The sequence below is a fragment of the Saimiri boliviensis genome, chromosome 14 (genome assembly GCF_048565385.1).
Source record: "Saimiri boliviensis isolate mSaiBol1 chromosome 14, mSaiBol1.pri, whole genome shotgun sequence".
NCBI lineage: Eukaryota > Metazoa > Chordata > Mammalia > Primates > Cebidae > Saimiri > Saimiri boliviensis.
In genome coordinates, this window is record NC_133462.1 from 22,519,472 (window position 1) to 22,535,471 (window position 16,000).

Here is a 16,000-nt window from a genome sequence, read left to right on the forward strand (position 1 = left end):
TGTAAATTACTTTGGGTAGTATGGCCATTTTCACGATGTTGATTCTTCCTAGCCATGAACATGGAATGTTTCTCCATCTGTTTGTGTCCTCTCTTATTTGATTGAGCAATGGCTTGTAGTTCTCCGTGAAGAGGTCCTTTACGTTCCTTGTTAGTTGTATTCCTAGGTATTTTTTTCTCTTTGTAGCAATTGTGAATGGCAGTTCGTTCTTGATTTGGCTCTCTTTAAGTCTGTTACTGGTGTATAAGAATGCTTGTGATTTTTGCACGTTGATTTTGTATCCTGAGACTTTGCTGAAGTTGTTTATCAGTTTCAGGAGATTTTGGGCTGAGATGATGGGGTCTTCTAGATATACAGTCATGTCATCTGCAAGTAGAAGCAAGTTGATTTCCTCCTTTCCAATTTGAATACCCTTTATTTCTTTTTCTTGCCTGATTGCTCTGGCTAGAACTTCCAGTACTATATTGAATAGGAGTGGTGAGAGAGGGCATCTTTGTCTAGTGCCAGATTTCAAAGGGAATGCTTCCAGTTTTTGCCCATTCAGTATGATATTGGCTGTTGGTTTGTCGTAAATAGCTTTTATTGTTTTGAGATACGTTCCATTAATACCTAGTTTATTGAGGGTTTTTAGCATGAAGGGCTGTTGAATTTTGTCAAAGGCCTTATCTGCATCAATTGAGATAATCATGTGGTTTCTGTCTTTGGTTCTGTTTATGTGGTGAATTACGTTTATGGACTTGTGTATGTTGAACCAGCCTTGCATCCCCGGGATGAATCCTACTTGATCATGGTGGATGAGCTTTTTGATATGCTGTTGCAATCGGTTTGCCAGTATTTTATTAAAGATTTTTGCATCTATGTTCATCATGGATATTGGCCTGAAATTTTCTTTTCTTGTTGAGTCTCTGCCGGGTTTTGGTATCAGAATGATGTTTGTCTCATAAAATGATTTGGGAAGGATTCCCTCTTTTTGGATTGTCTGGAATAGTTTCAGAAGGAATGGTATCAGCTCCTCTTTGTATGTCTGGTAGAATTCGGCTGTAAACCCATCTGGACCTGGGCTTTTTTTGGGTGGTAGGCTCTTAATTGCTGCCTCGACTTCAGACCTTGTTATTGGTCTATTCAGGGTTTCGGCTTCTTCCGGGTTTAGGCTTGGGAGGATGCAGGTGTCCAGGAATTTATCCATTTCTTCCAGGTTTACTAGTTTATGTGCATAGAGTTGTTTGTAATAATCTCTGATGATGGTTTGGATTTCTGTGGAATCTGTGGTGATATCCCCTTTATCGTTTTTTATTGCATCAATTTGGTTATTCTCTCTTTTCTTTTTTATTAATCTGGCTAGTGGTCTATTTTGTTGATCTTTTCAAAAAACCAACTCCTGGATTTATTGATTTTTTGAAGAGTTTTTTTGTGTCTCTATTTCCTTCAGTTCTGCTCTGATCTTAGTTATTTCCTGTCTTCTGCGAGGTTTTGAGTTTTTTTGATCTTGCTCCTCTAGCTCTTTCAATTTTGATGATAGGGTGTCAATTTTAGATCTCCTTTCTTCTCATGTGGGCACTCATTGCTATATATTTTCCTCTAGAGACTGCTTTAAATGTGTCCCAGAGATTCTGGTATGTTGTGTCTTCGTTCTCATTGGTTTTGAAGAACATCTTTATTTCTGCCTTCATTTAATTGTTTATCCAGTCAACATTCAAGAGCAAGTTGTTCAGTTTCCATGAAGCTGTGCGGTTCTGAGTTAGTTTCTGCATTCTGAGTTCTAACTCGATTGCACTGTGATCTGAGAGACTGTTTGTTATGATTTCCGTTCTTTTCCATTTGCTGAGGAGTGATTTATTGCCAATTATGTGGTCAATTTTAGAGTAGGTGTGATGTGGTGCTGAGAAGAATGTATATTCTGTGGATTTGGGGTGGAGAGTTCTGTAAATGTCTATTAGGTTTGCTTGTTCCAGGTCTGAGTTCAGGTCCTGGATATCCTTGTTGATTTTCTGTCTGGTTGATCTGTCTAATATTGACAATGGGGTGTTAAAGTCTCCCACTATTATTGTGTGGGAGTCTAAGTCTCTTTGTAAGTCATTAAGAACTTGTCTTATGTATCTGGGTGCTCCTGTATTGGGTGCATATAAATTTAGGATTGTTAGCTCTTCTTGTTGCAGTGATCCTTTTACCATTATGTAGTGTCCTTCTTTGTCTCTTTTGATCTTTGTTGCTTTAAAGTCTATTTTATCAGAGATGAGAATTGCAACTCCTGCTTTTTTTTGCTCTCCATTTGCTTGGTAGATCTTCCTCCATCCCTTTATTTTGAGCCTTTGTGTATCCTTGCATGTAAGATGGGTTTCCTGGATACAGCACACTGATGGGTTTTGGCTTTTTATCCAATTTGCCAGTCTGTGTCTTTTGATTGGGGCATTTAGTCCATTGACATTTAGGGATAGTATTGTTATGTGTGAATTTGATGCTGTCATTTTGATGCTACCTGGCTGTTTTGTTGGTTAGTTGATGCAGCTTCTTGATTGTGTTGATGCTCTTTTACTATTTGGTGTGTTTTGGGAGTGGCTGGTACTGGTTGTTCCTTTATATGTGTAGAGCCTCTTTCAGGAGTTCTTGTAGAGCAGGTTTGGTGGTGATGAAATCTCTGAGTGCTTGCTTGTTCACAAAGGGTTTTATTTTTCCTTCACTTATGAAGCTTAGTTTGGCTGGGTAGGAGATTCTGGGTTGAAAGTTCTTTTCTTTAAGGATGTTGAATATTGGCCCCCCAATCTCTTCTGGCTTGTAGGGTTTCTGCTGAGAGATCTGCTGTGAGTCTAATGGGCTTCCCTTTGTGGGTAACCCGACCTTTCTCTCTGGCTGCCCTTAGCATTTTCTCTTTCATTTCAACCCTGGTGAATCTGACGATTATGTGCCTTGGGGTTGCTCTTCTTGAGGAAGATCTTTATGGTGTTCTCTGTATTTCCTGTATTTGAATATTGGTCTGCCTTGCTAGGTTGGGGAAGTTTTCCTGGATAATATCCTGAAGAGTATTTTCAAGCTTGGATTCATTCTCTTCATCACATTCAGGTACACCTATCAAACGTAGATTAGGTCTTTTCACATAGTCCCACATTTCTTGAAGATTTTGTTCATTCCTTTTTGTGCTTTTTTCTCTGTTCTTGCCTTCTCTTTTTATTTCATTGAGTTGATCTTCGACCTCTGATACCCTTTCTTCTGCTTGGTCAATTCGGCTGTTGAAGCTTGTGCATGCTTCACGAAGTTCCCGTGTTAGGTTTTTCAGCTCCATCAATTCACTTATATTCCTCTCTATGCTATCCATTCTCGTTAGCATTTCGTCCAGTCTTTTTTCAAGGTTCCTAGTTTCTTTGCATTGGGTTAGAACATGTTCTTTTAGCTCACTGTAGTTTCTTACTACCCACCTTCTGAAGTCTGATTCTGTCATTTCATCACCCTCCTTCTCCATTCGGTCTGGTTCCCTTGCTGGTGAGGAGTTGTGATCCCTTTTAGGAGGAGAGGTGTTCTGGTTTCGGGAGTTTTCATCCTTTTTGCGCTGGTTTCTTCCCATTTTTGTGGGTTTATCCACCTGTTATCTTTGTAGTTACTGTCTTTCAGATTGGGTCTCTGAGTGAGCTTCTGGTTCGGGGATGCTGAAGTTACTTCTTTTTTTTTTTAAGCTTTCCTTCTAACAATCTGGCCCCTCTGCTGTAGGACTGCTGAGGTCCTCTCTGGGCCCTGCTTGCCTGGGGATCACCTGCAGCAGCTGCAGAACAGTAAGGGTTGCTGTCAGTTTCCTCTTCTGCTATCTTTGTTCCAGAAGGATGCTCGCCTACTGTTAGTCCATTCTCTCCTTTATGAGGTGAGTCTTTGGATCTTTGGGGGTCAGGGAGCTACTTGTGGAGACAGTCTATCTTTTATTGGGGCTTAAGTCCTGAGCTGTGAGCGCTGTTGTTCGTTCAGAGCTGCTGGGCAGGTACGTTTAGGTCTGCTGCAGCTGAACTCATAAAGCACTTTTTGTTCCCAGGTGCTCTGTCCCGGGGAGTTGGGGCTTTATGAGCTTCCGTTGCACTACTGCCTTTTTTGATTTTTCTTTCAGGTCTGACCCGCCCAGCTAGCAGCACGCCTAGCCACTGCCTGCCCGCAGGGGCTTTGCTGAGCTGCTGTGGGCTCCGCCCAGCTGCCCTGCGCTCTTCCCTGCAGTCCTGTTTATATGGGCGTAGTTAGAACTGTCTCAGCAACGGTGGCCCCGCCTCTGTTATGGCGGACTCTCTCTGCTGTGGCAGGTTGCCTTGGCAACAGCGGGTTGCCTCAGCGAAGGCAGCCCACCTTGTAGTGGTGGAGAGTCTCAGTAATGGCGGACGGCCCTCCCCCACCGAGTGGGACCATCCCAGGTTCAGCTGTGCTTGGTTTGAAGGGCTCAACCCAGAGGGTTTCCAATTACTGTTTTTGTTTTCATTGTTGTTGAGGGTGGAGGGGTGGGACCAACTGAGCCTGATCACCTGACTCCCTGACTCAGAGTCTTTTAAGTTGAACGACCCCGCGTTCCAGTCGCTTGTTGAAAAGGCGCCGGGATCTCCCATGCTGCAACTCACTGAGTCAGCTCAAACAGTGGAGCCGGCTCCTGGCGGATTTTTTGCCTAGGAATCTCCTGGCCTGGCTCGCTATTTCAGATGGATGGGCAACTCTGCCGTCTCAGGGCTCCGATCGCCAGCTAAGTGGGCTCCCAGACCAGTGGCTTTTGTACGGAGAACCACTGCAACAGGGCGTGGTCACAGCAGCCGCACGGCCGAATCAGCCCCGCAGGGGCCAAAACAGCTGCACTGGCCGGGACTGCGGCGCTGGTGACCCCTCTGCCTGGGTATCTCCTGGTCTGTGGGCAATAAAAATTCGTCTGGAAATGCGGCATCCACTCACCCTCTGCACTTTCACTGGGAGCTGAAGTCCTGAGCTGTTCTTAGGCGGCCATCTTCCCAGCATTCCCAGTCAAGTCTTTATTCTTTCTTCATTTATGAAGGATAATTTTGCTGGGTGTAGTATTCTTGGCTGATTTTTTTTTTTTCTTTCAGCCCTTTGTATATATCATTCCATTCTCTCCTGGCCTGTAAGATTTCTTCTGAGAAAGGCATTATAAGCTGGGCACAGTGGCTCACACCTGTAATCTCAGCACTTTGGGAGGCTGAGGCAGGCAGATCACCTGAGGTCAAGAGTTTAAGACCAGCACGACCAACATGGTGAAACCCTGTCTCCACTAAAAAGGCAAAAATTAGCCAGATATGGTGGCACATGCCTGTAATCCCAACTACTTGGGGGCCTGAAGCCAAAGAATTGCTTGAACCTGGGAGTTGGAGGCTACAGTGAGCTGAGATCATGCCACTGCCCTCTAGCCTGGGCAACAGAGCAAGACTCCATCTCAAAAAAAAAGAAAGAAAAAAGAAAAAGAAATAATGCTGTTAGTCTTATGGGAGTTTCTTATATGTAACTAGACAAACAGATGCATACACACACATATATATAATTAGAATTCTGTATTTGACTTTTGACAGTTTGACTGTAATATCATGGGGAGAAGACATTTTTGGCAATCTGAGCTTCCTGTATCTGGATTTCTAAATCTCTTGCTGGACTTGGAAAGTTTTCAACTATTATTTTGTTGAATAGGTTTTTATGCCATTAAACTTCTTTTCACCTCTTGGAATACCAAAAGGCATGTTTCATTAAAAAAAAAAAAAATTCTTTTATCTTTCTTTTGCTCCTTCTCTCTCTCTCTCCCCCTCCCTCCCTCTCTGTCTCTCTCTCTTTCTCTTTCTTTTATATCTCACTATTTCAAAAGCAGAAGAAATTCTTTCTCCTGCTTGATCTAGTCTATTGTTGAAGTTTTCAATTGTATTTTTTATTTTACTTATTGAGTTCTTCAGTCCCAGGATTTCTGTTTAGTTCTTTTTTATGTCTATCTCTTTGTCAAATTCCTCATTTATATCCTAAATTGCTTTTCTGATTTCTTTATAGTGTTTATTTGTGTTCTCTTGTATTTCACTGAGCTTCTTTCATATCATTATTTTTCATTCTTTTTCAGGCATTTTATAAATTTCTTTCTGTTGTTGGAATCTGTTGTTGGAGAGTTATGTTCCTTTGGAGGTGTCATGTTGCCTTGCTTTTTCATGTTTCTTTGTCCTTTCATTGATCTCTGCAAATCAAGTGTAACAGTCACTTCTTCTAATTTTTTGTATTGGCTTTCACAGGGGAAGCCTTTTCCTATACATGTATCTACCGTGTTGGTTGGCTAAGCCACATTAGCTTTGATTCTGAATGTGTGCCTACATGTCTCCATATGATTCCCTCAGCTGTAAACAGTGTCAGTGGTGTCTGTGATTTCCTCAGTGGCTTAGTCTGCAGTTGTTAGTAGAGGCTGTGGTGAGGCTTTGCTGGGGATGGGACTCCAAGTGGACCAGTCCTCTTGGAGGGGTGAGCCAAGCACAGCTGTCATGAGCCCATGGGTGGTGCATGCAGGCACCGATGTTTTACTAACAGTTCGTTACCCATTGAGCCAAGGAACTGTTAGTAAGACGTGTTCCCTCCTCCTGCCTTGACCTTGATAATATCCTGGCTGTCAAGTTTAGAATCCTCAGGCCCCTCAGAGTCAAAGCGGAAATGTAGGGTGTGGGAGAGCTGCTTTCATCCATGCTGGCTCCACCTGTCACCAGGGACTCCTGTGTCCACACAGACACCGTTGTTCAAGCAGGGAGATGCATGGGAACTGCCAGGACGTCTGGGAAGGGCACTCGGTCCTGTGTAGCCAGGCGTGGGGTGGACACATCCCCATGGCCTTACAGGCCCCTTGACCCTGGAGGTGCCTAGGCCAGCCCCTTTTGCCAGGCCCAGGGGTGGTACTGGCTGCTCTGCCAGTCTCTACCCTGTCCCAGGACTGAGTCATGTATTCCAGCCCTACCCCGTCCTGGTCTCCAGGACCTGTGAGAGCCCATACCCCACCCTGTACATACACCAGCAGTGGGAGGACTCCACTCTGCCTTGGCAAGTTTCTGATGAGGACCTCTGGCTACAAATCACTTTCAGTTTCCCCAAGTGTGACTGCACCATGTTGCATTTATCACATTTTTATGGGAGACACAATGGTCTTAGATACTGAGATCTTTTTTTTTTTTTTTTGAGAAAGAGTATCGCTCTGTCACCCAGGCTGGAGTGTAGTGGCGCAATCTTGGCTCACTGCAAGCTCCACCTCCTGAGTTCGAGCCCTTCTCGTGCCTCAGCCTCTCGAATAGCTGGGATTACAGGCACGCGCCACCAAGTCCAGCCTGAGATCTTTTTAAGTCCTGCTTCTAGGGTGAATTTTCCATGTGACCTGGAGCAATTTCTCTGTGATTTATCTTTCCTCTGGAAAGTTAAACTTGTGACCACTAGCTCACCTTGGAAAGAATGCTCACCTTTACTTATTTTAGCATCTGAAATAGTTAATCTGTAGAATCTAGCAGGTCATTTCCAACCTGGATATTAGTCTAAATCATTTGGCTTCAAATGATGTCATTCCTCCTGGGTGTATTGCCTTTCATGTATGGCTTGGAGAAGCAGCATTGTGTGTTCATATGACATTATCCTTAATCTTGAAGTTGTTCAAATGAGTCAAGTTACGAGTTGACAGCATCCTGGCACTTAATTCCTTGGATGTGATTGAAAGATAGATTCCATACGAGTAGAGATGTGCTCTGGAAACCCTTGCAGGCTCTCATGTTCCCCTGGTCTGTAGGGCGGAAATTCTTGGGCACCCCACATGCCCTGCTCCTGCCAATTCCCATCTGTTTGCCTGAGGCCCAGGCCCTCACACGGTGGGTGGGGAGGGGGTGGAGGCAGGACAGGTTGTAGAATGGAGATTGCTTATGAGCAGTAGCGGTAATACTCTTTGCAAAATATTGTTTGTTACTTCCATTTTTCTGTAAAACTGAGAGTCCGTTTATCACCTTTCTCCTCAGGCGAAATGTTTAGAAAGTGAGAAGGATGGAGTGCTCAACAAAGTCCTAAAAAGCAACATTCGCCTGGGAAAGTTAGAGGAAAAAGTCAAGGTGAGTAGTTATTTGGCCTTGGGGATTCCGTTTTCAGATGGTGTGGATTTTTGTGTTTAAGAAAATGACACATTTTTGCATGTGTGTCACTAGTAGTCCACAGAGTAAAAGTATTACAAGATTTTGCTGGTAGAAAACTGACACAAGAGCAGAATATCAAACACCGCATGTTCTCACTCACAGGCGGGTGTTAAACAATGAGAACACATGGACACAGGGAGGGGAGCACTATACACTGGGGTCTGTTGGGGGGAAATGGGGGAGGGACAGCAGGGGGTAGGGAGTTGGGGAGAGATAGCATGGGGAGAAATGCCAGATATAGGTGATGGGGAGGAAGGCAGCAAACCACACTGCCACGTGTGTACCTATGCAGCAATCTTGCATGTTCTTCACATGTACCCCAACACCTAAAATGCAATAAGATAAAAAATAAAAAAAGATTTTGCTGGCAGAATAGCACCTCTCACCTCATTCAGTAAACTGTGGTTCATCCACACAATAAAATACTGCACAGCTGTTTAAGAAAAAAACATACAAAGCCAGGCAGAGTGGCTGATGCTGTAATCTCAATGACTCTGGAGGCCCAGGCAGGAGGACTGTTTGAGGTCAGGAGTTTGAGACCAGTCTGGATAACATAGCAAGACCCCAGTCTCTACAAAAAAATAATTTAAAAAGTTAGCCAGGCATAGTGGTGTTTGCATGCAGTCTCAGCTTCTCAGTAGGCTGATGGGGGAGGATCCATCGAGCCCAGGAGTTTGAGGCTGCAGTGAGCTGAGGTTGCTGGGATTACAGGCGTGAGCCACAGTGCCCAGCCAGCATTTGCTGATCACAGTATGAAAACCAGAAATTAATAAGCAAAATCAGAAAACAAAAAGTTATTTCACGTAGAAGTGTAAAATCTGCACTAAACCATTCTTGGGTCAGAGAGGATGTATAAACTGAATGTCAGAGTTTCTTACAAAAAATGAGCCTATGGAACTACATGGCATGTTCTCTGTGACAATAATTTGAGAAGTGCTCACAGGACAATTCAGAGCCTTAAGTACTGTACGGTAAAAACGGAAGAAGGAAAGGAAGTGATGGCCTTTCATCTCAGCTATCTGTCTGACGGTAGAGAGCGGCAGCCCTCGTTGTATTCTTAGGTGAGGCTTCTTGTCCAGGTGAAACAGTGCTGACCAGTATCAGCGTTAGTTCTTAGGTTTCCAGTTGATGCAGGGGTAAAAGTTTTCTGGGAAAAAATACAGTTGTAGATGACTTAGCAAGAACATCCAGTTTGTTCTGTGGTAGTGTTTTTTTTTGTTTGGTTTTGTTTTTCTGAGACAGGGTCTCACTGTGTCACCCAGGCTGGAGGGCAGCGATGCAATCACACTCACTGCAGCCGCCGCCTCCCGGGTTCAAGCAATCCTCCCACTTCGGCCTCAAAAGTAGCTGGGACTACAGGCATGTGCCACCATGCCTGGCTAATTTTCGTATTTTTAGAAGAGACGGACTTTCACCATGTTGGCCAGGCTGGTCTCGAACTCCTGACCTCAAGTGACCTGCCTGACTCAGCCTCTCATAGTGCTGGGATTACAAGCGTGAACCACTGTGCCCAATGGTGATATCTGATGTTTTCATTTATTTTTAGCATACAAAGAACCAGGCTTCGTATACATTAAAATTTGGTTTTATTGTACTGTGAATTATTTTATCACTTTTTATACTTTCATGATCCAGACTTACCCAGCCAGTTCCAACTTTTCCAGGGTTAGCAGATTTAAAAGGCTCTGACATGCAAGGAGTGGGCAGGGAGTGTGGCCAGGAAGCACCGTCCACCCTGGCCTGGCAGCGTCCCCTCACCCCGAGTCCTTCCCCCGACCAGGGCTACAGGAAGCAGGCAGCAGTGAAGCTGGCGGACATCAGTCACCGTCTGCTGGAGCAGCAGGAGGACTTCGCCGGCAAGACAGCCCAGTACCGGCAGGAGATGCGGTACCTGCACCAGGTGCTGAAGGACAAGCAGGAGGTGCTGGACCAGGCGCTGCAGCAGAACAGGTGGGGCGCCCACCCTGCGCCGCGGCCCGTGGGGAGGTCAGAATGTTTGCTCGAGGGTTCTGCTAAAACCCTCTGCGCCTGTTTTATTTGCTCCACAGTTTAATTTTGTTTTTCCATTTTACTCTTATCTGAATGTAATATTGGTCTGAGTTTTTGTTTTGTTTTTGGGTCTTGAGTTTTATTTGCTCCCCGTTTTCTGTATTCTTTTAAAAATTATTCTTGTTGGGCTTCTGGAATCAATACACACCTGTAACTGCCTTTCTCACCTGAGCCCAGGCCATCGTGCTAGAGTATCTGGCTCGCCAAGGTCAGCCCTGCAGTTCCTTATTCGACATGCCCAGGTTCATTCTTGAGAGAACGCAGGGGTTTACACGAACGCCAAAGTCAAGGGCAGAATGTAACGGGAAGAGAAATGCCCTCGCAGCCTCTGCCTTCCTGGTGCTCCCGTTCCCAGGCCCCCGCCGCTTCATTCCACACGGAGCCCTGGCTTCCGAACTCGGGCGCCGAAGGCTCGCTTCTCTGCCGTCAGCATTCTTCTGTTTTGAGTTCTTGCTACTTTGGGGTTCACATGGGCTCTACACTATTTTTTCTTTAATTGTGCTATTTTAAACTTATTTTCCTCAGAGAAATGGAAGGTGAACTAGAAGTTGTTTGGGAATCCACCTTCAGGGAAAACCGAAGAATCCGAGAACTTCTCCAGGACACACTCTCGAGGACAGGCGTGCGGGAGAACGCCAGAGCTCTGGTGGCCCCCAGCCTCAATGGCGTCACTCAGGCTGACCTGCTGGATGTCTGCAATGTCAGCTCCTGTGACCTGAAGACTCTTGCCCCCGCCTGCCAGAGTCTGCGGGAGCCCGTGGTGTAGGCTCCACTGGTCTGACTGGTCCGCCTCAGGCGGGCCTTCCCTGGAGAGCAGCCCATGGTGGCAGCCAGAGGCGCGTAAACCCACTGAGCACCGCGGGTCAAGGAAGAAATAAATGGTCTCAGAGTTTAATCCATTGATAACATTTTGCCTTATATTTTTAATTTTGTTTTTTATTTTTATTTTTCTGGAGCTAGGGTCTACTCTGCTGCCCAGGCTGCAGTACAGTGGTGCAGTCATAGCTCGCTGCAGCCTTAAACACGCTTGAGATCCTTCTGCCTCAGCCTCCTGAGTCGCTGGGACCTCAGGTGTGCACCACCAGGCCCAGCTAATTTTTTTTCTTTTTTGTTAAGATGAGGTCTTGCTATGTTGCCCAGGCTGGTCTTGAACTCCTGGCCTTAAGCCATCCTCCTGCCTTGGCCTCCCAAAGTGCTGGGATGACGTGTGTGAGCCACTGCACCTGGCTTATTGTGCTTTATTTTAATAACATGCTGCTGAAATGTGTCGAAGCCAAGGCATGCTCGCTGGCTGCATTGTCACTGAGATGAGCTCTGTGACACCCGCTGCTCTGGTGAGTAGGTGGCCTGCTGAGCCTTCCAGCTCCTGGATCGGCAGCTGGGAAGCCCTGGAGGGATGGAGTGGGCAGTGGAGCCCTCATCCGTATTTTGGTTGGGGAAGTGTCACTGGAGGAGCCAGGCCGTGGCAGTGGCCGGATGATAGCTGTGCATGAGCACTGGGGTCTTTTCTTGTTTGGTAAAAACCAAGGTGCTCCTGTTCATGCTCTCTGATACCTTTTCTGCCCTCTCCCCCAGCCCTTCTCCATCCTCCTGAGCAGGTACTGTATTCCCTTTTGTTTAGTTGGTATTTTTGTTTGTTTTGAGACCGGTCTACTCTGTTACCCTGGCTAGAGTGCAGTGGTGCAGTCACCACAGCCTTGACCTCCCAGGCTCAAGCGGTCCTCCCACCTCAGCCTCCTGAGTAGGTGGGACAACAGGCATGCACTAACGTGCCTTGCTAATTTTGTAAAAAAATGTTTTGCAAAATTACTACTAAAAAAAAAATAGCCAGGCATGGTGGGGGGCACCAAGGTGAAAGTAACCAAAGTCAAAATTTTTTCTAGGCCGGGCATGGTAGCCGAGCTGGGCAGATCACCAGAGGCCAGGAGTTGTGGTGCCCAAGCTGGTCTCAAGCTTCTAGCCTCAAGAAATTCTCCTGCCTGGGCCTCCCAAAGTGTTGGGATTATAGGTATGATCCACCGCACCTGGTCTGGGAAGGTAATTTATTCTGGAGCCACACAGCTCCCCACCCATGTAATGAGAGCCCTGGCTTTGAGCTAAGGTAGAGTCCCTGCCTCACTGACACCACCAAGAAACATACCAGGGGGTCATGGTTCTGTCCCCTGTGTGTTAGATGAGTGCCACCTCTCAGGAAGATTACCCCAGCCACTCAGGACCATTCAGTCCCAGGCATGCAGGAGGGACATGGGGACACTGGGCTACAAAGGACCCTAGCTGTGGGACTCAGAGGTGGCACCCTGCAGCATCTCCTTTTCAGTGCCCCTCGCGGTGAAGTCGTGCCTTGTTTCAGGTGTGAAGGAGGCCCCAGCACTGGTCCTCGGTCACCTGCAGAAGTTCCACATGTGATCTTTGATTGCCAAACAGAAGGTTGGGATAGAAAGTCGTAGTTCTTTTATGACTATAAGCTTGTTCAACAGTTAAATCATTGTAATCTAATTTTATCTTACAAGTGGTAGAAAGACTCACTGGGATTAAAAACTGTGTATCATGTCCCTGGGAGATGACCTAACAAGGAACTGATGCTGTTTCAGAGGTACTTACGGTCACTCTGCAGCCTCCTGTAGACAGGCGGACGGGCGGCGGCAGCCCAGCTGCTGTGCAGGGCAGGGGTGCTGGCCAGCAGGAACGCTGCTGCCGCCATCGTGGCCTAGAGAACTGCTGTTGATATCCCTGTCTTTCTGCCTTTTATTCAAACATTTTCTTCTTTTAAGAAGTGTCCACTTTTGTTCTTACATTTCTGCTTTAAGTTTTTCACACAGCACAAATGTACATTGCAAGTATGGGGACTCCTGCCCAGGGCAGGGGCAGGCATCCCACACACCCGAGTTTCTGCCCAGCCTCCTGCTGGGTCCCGTAGGAAATGGGCAGAGAAGCTGCAAGTCCAGGATGCCAAGGAGGGCAGGGTAGGCAAGGCAGAGAGGTGCGCAGGGCGCTTATGAGGTTCCAGGAGAGGACGGAGACAACGGGGTAGTTCTGGGAGGAACTGGTACGCCTCGGCCCTTGCGGAGTGGACAGGGTTTCAGGAGCTGCAGGAGAGTGGAGAGGACCCCAGGGAGCACGGCAGGGACTCAGAGCAGCAGGAAGGGGTTTAGCCAGAGGTTAGGCAGGAAATGAGGCCAGACTGCACCGAGGAGAGCTGGGCCTGCTGGGAGGGGCTCCTCCCTCCACCCGCAAGTGTCCAGTCTGAGCAGGGAACCCTTCTCTTTCCTGGTCCTGGTGAGGTTTCATACGGCACTGGAAGATTCCTGGTCAAGGTGAAAGTAACCAAAGCGCAACAGCTGTATAACATGACCCAGGCACTCGAGTGAGCCTTGCTGCCTTTGCCATTATTTAAAAGCGGCCCTCGGCATGATGGTGGCGCCTGTGGTTTCAGCTACTCAGGAGGCTGAGGTGGGAGGATCACTTGAGCCTGTGAAGTAGACGCTGCAGTGAGTTATGATTGTGCTACTGTACTGTAGCCTGGGCAACCAGGTGAGACCCTGTCTCAAAATAATGATAAAATAAAAAGTAAATGCCCTGGGGAAATGGAGACAGTGGACAGAGCAGGCTGGGACACAGGTGTAGGTGTGAGTCTGTCATGAGAGCTGTCCTTAGCAGACTTAATGCCACTGAACCGTATGCTGGAAAATAGTGACAATGGTGAATTTTGTTACACAATTTAAAAAGAAATAGCCAGGCCTGCTTCCTGAATGCTTGTGTCATTTTATTTTCTCACCACCAAGCCCTGCTTGAGTTCTGATTGCTCCACGTCCTCATCAACACTTGATGGTGTTACCAGTAACTGTTGAGAGGAAGGAGATTTAAGGCAAAGGGTAGACAACAATTGGCCCCTGGAGCACAGCTGTCACTGCTCCTCACCCCCTCCCAACCTGTGTCATCAGCGGGAGTGAAAGGCACAGTTGCCAGTGTGGGTGGCTCAGGAGAGCCCTCCCTGGGCCTGGCAGCCCTTCCAGCAGGCAGGGATTAAACTGGATGCAGATCCCACAGCAGAAGGCTGAGCCTCTTGGGATGGGGCTGGGCTGCTACCTGAATTCTTTTTTTTTTTTTTCTTTTTTTTTTGAGAGGAGTTTCACTCTTGTTATCCAGGCTGGAGTGCAATGGCGCGATCTCGGCTCACCACAACCTCCACCTCCTGGGTTCAGGCAATTCTCCTTCCTGAGCCTCCCGAGTAGCTGGGATTACAGGCACGTGCCACCATGCCCAGCTAATGTTTTTTTTGTATTTTTAGTAGAGACGGGGTTTCACCATGTTGACCAGGATGGTCTCAATCTCTTGACCTCACGATCCACCCGCCTCGGCCTCCCAAAGTGCTGGGATTACGGGCTTGAGCCACCACGCCCGGCCTGATACCTGAATTCTTAAGTAAGACAGGAAACATTGTCCACTCAGAACGCGGCTGGGAGGGGCTGGGTGGCATGGGGAGGGCTCAGTGTGGCCAGGTTTGTGGCACCTCTGCCGGGTCACAGCTGGGCTGGGGTCAGGAGTGGCTGCAGCCAGGATGGGGAGAGGGGATGGGTATAGGTGGTTGGGCCTTGTGATTTTCTTGAGGTGTGAGTCCATAGCCCCTAAGCTGGGTGGGAAACATGCTGCTCTTCCAGCCTCCCAGGGTCAGCCCTTTTTTTTTTTTTTTTTTTTTTTTTAAATTGAGATGGAGTCTTGCTGTGTTACCCAGGCTGGAGTGCAGTGGTGCGATCTCAGCTCACTACAACCTCCGCCTACTAGGTTCAAGCAGTTCTCCCACCTCAGCCTCCTGAATAGCTGGGATTACAGACACGTGCCACCACGCCCGGCTAATTTTTTTATTTTTAGTAGAGACGGGGTTTCGCCATGTTGGCCAGGCTGGCCTCGAACTCCTGACCTCAAGTGATAAGCCCACCTCGGCCTCCCAAAGTTCTGGGACTGCAGGCATCAGCCACCGTGCCCAGCCTCAGACTTGTCTCTTTTCCTCATTTTTGACTGGGGGTGGGCTGGGTGGGAGGGGGCTGGAGGGAAAGAAGGGCAGCTTTTATAGTTGATATTCCCCTGCAGGACCCTGCTGGGCTGCTTTGCAGGCCCAGTGTCTATAAACAACAGAACAGAGGTAGTGAGGACTCAGGCTGGGCTAAGGAGACCTCGAACTATGGAGTGCATGAGGCCACTTCCTGGAACTGAGCAAGCCACCTGCTGCTGAGGACCCAGGCTGGCTCCTCGCATCTGTGCTGGGTGCTCTGGGCCCCCATCCCCTTGTTCTGTAGTCCACCTGTGTGTCAGCACTCTACAGAGGGTATAGATGAGAGAGGAAGAGTGCACCGAGGTGAGAGCATTGCCGCCTGGAGTCATCAGGAGCCTGGAGCATCTATTTCCCCTGGTCAGGAGGGTCCTGAGTATTTTATTTAAGAATAATTATTTTAAAGTGAGAGGTTTGTGTGTAGTATATGTAGCATACCAGGGCTGGGTTGCAAGCAACAGAAATAAATTATACTGCCCAATGTTAAGGGAAAGAAGGAAATATTTTGGAAATGTACACTTGGTGGTTCCCACCACATTTTGAGAAGGACAGAAGCCAGAATAGCCATTGCCGAGGGTGATTCTCAGTAGTTGAACACTGTCAGCCTACCCTGTGCTTGCTTCACTCAGATAGCAAATCCTGGGAGACAATGGCCTCTTGGCTGAGCTGATGTCCTGAGTCTTCTTGTGTGGCCAGAGAAGTGAGGTCCTTTGGTTGGTAGCCCACCAGTGTCCCCCATCAAGGGACAGTTCCCCCAAGTTGC

General features: G+C 47.4%; 1 protein-coding gene across 4 annotated transcripts in view; it reads left to right on the forward strand.

The window, feature by feature from the left end:
• The window catches only part of CEP89 (centrosomal protein 89), an 82,655-nt gene extending 68,257 nt beyond the window's left edge, over positions 1-14,398 (forward strand). For 2 of the 4 annotated variants that reach the window (XM_074386595.1, XM_010347870.3), the window contains 3 exons: positions 7,971-8,060; positions 9,922-10,091; positions 10,716-14,398. In XM_074386595.1, coding sequence (XP_074242696.1) covers positions 7,971-8,060; positions 9,922-10,091; positions 10,716-10,956 — 501 coding nt within the window. In that variant the 3' untranslated portion in view covers positions 10,957-14,398. The remainder of the gene's footprint in view (positions 1-7,970; positions 8,061-9,921; positions 10,092-10,715) is intronic. The other 2 variants (XR_012513882.1, XM_003937315.4) reach the window with 2 other exon arrangements.
• Positions 14,399-16,000: the final 1,602 nt, after the last annotated feature.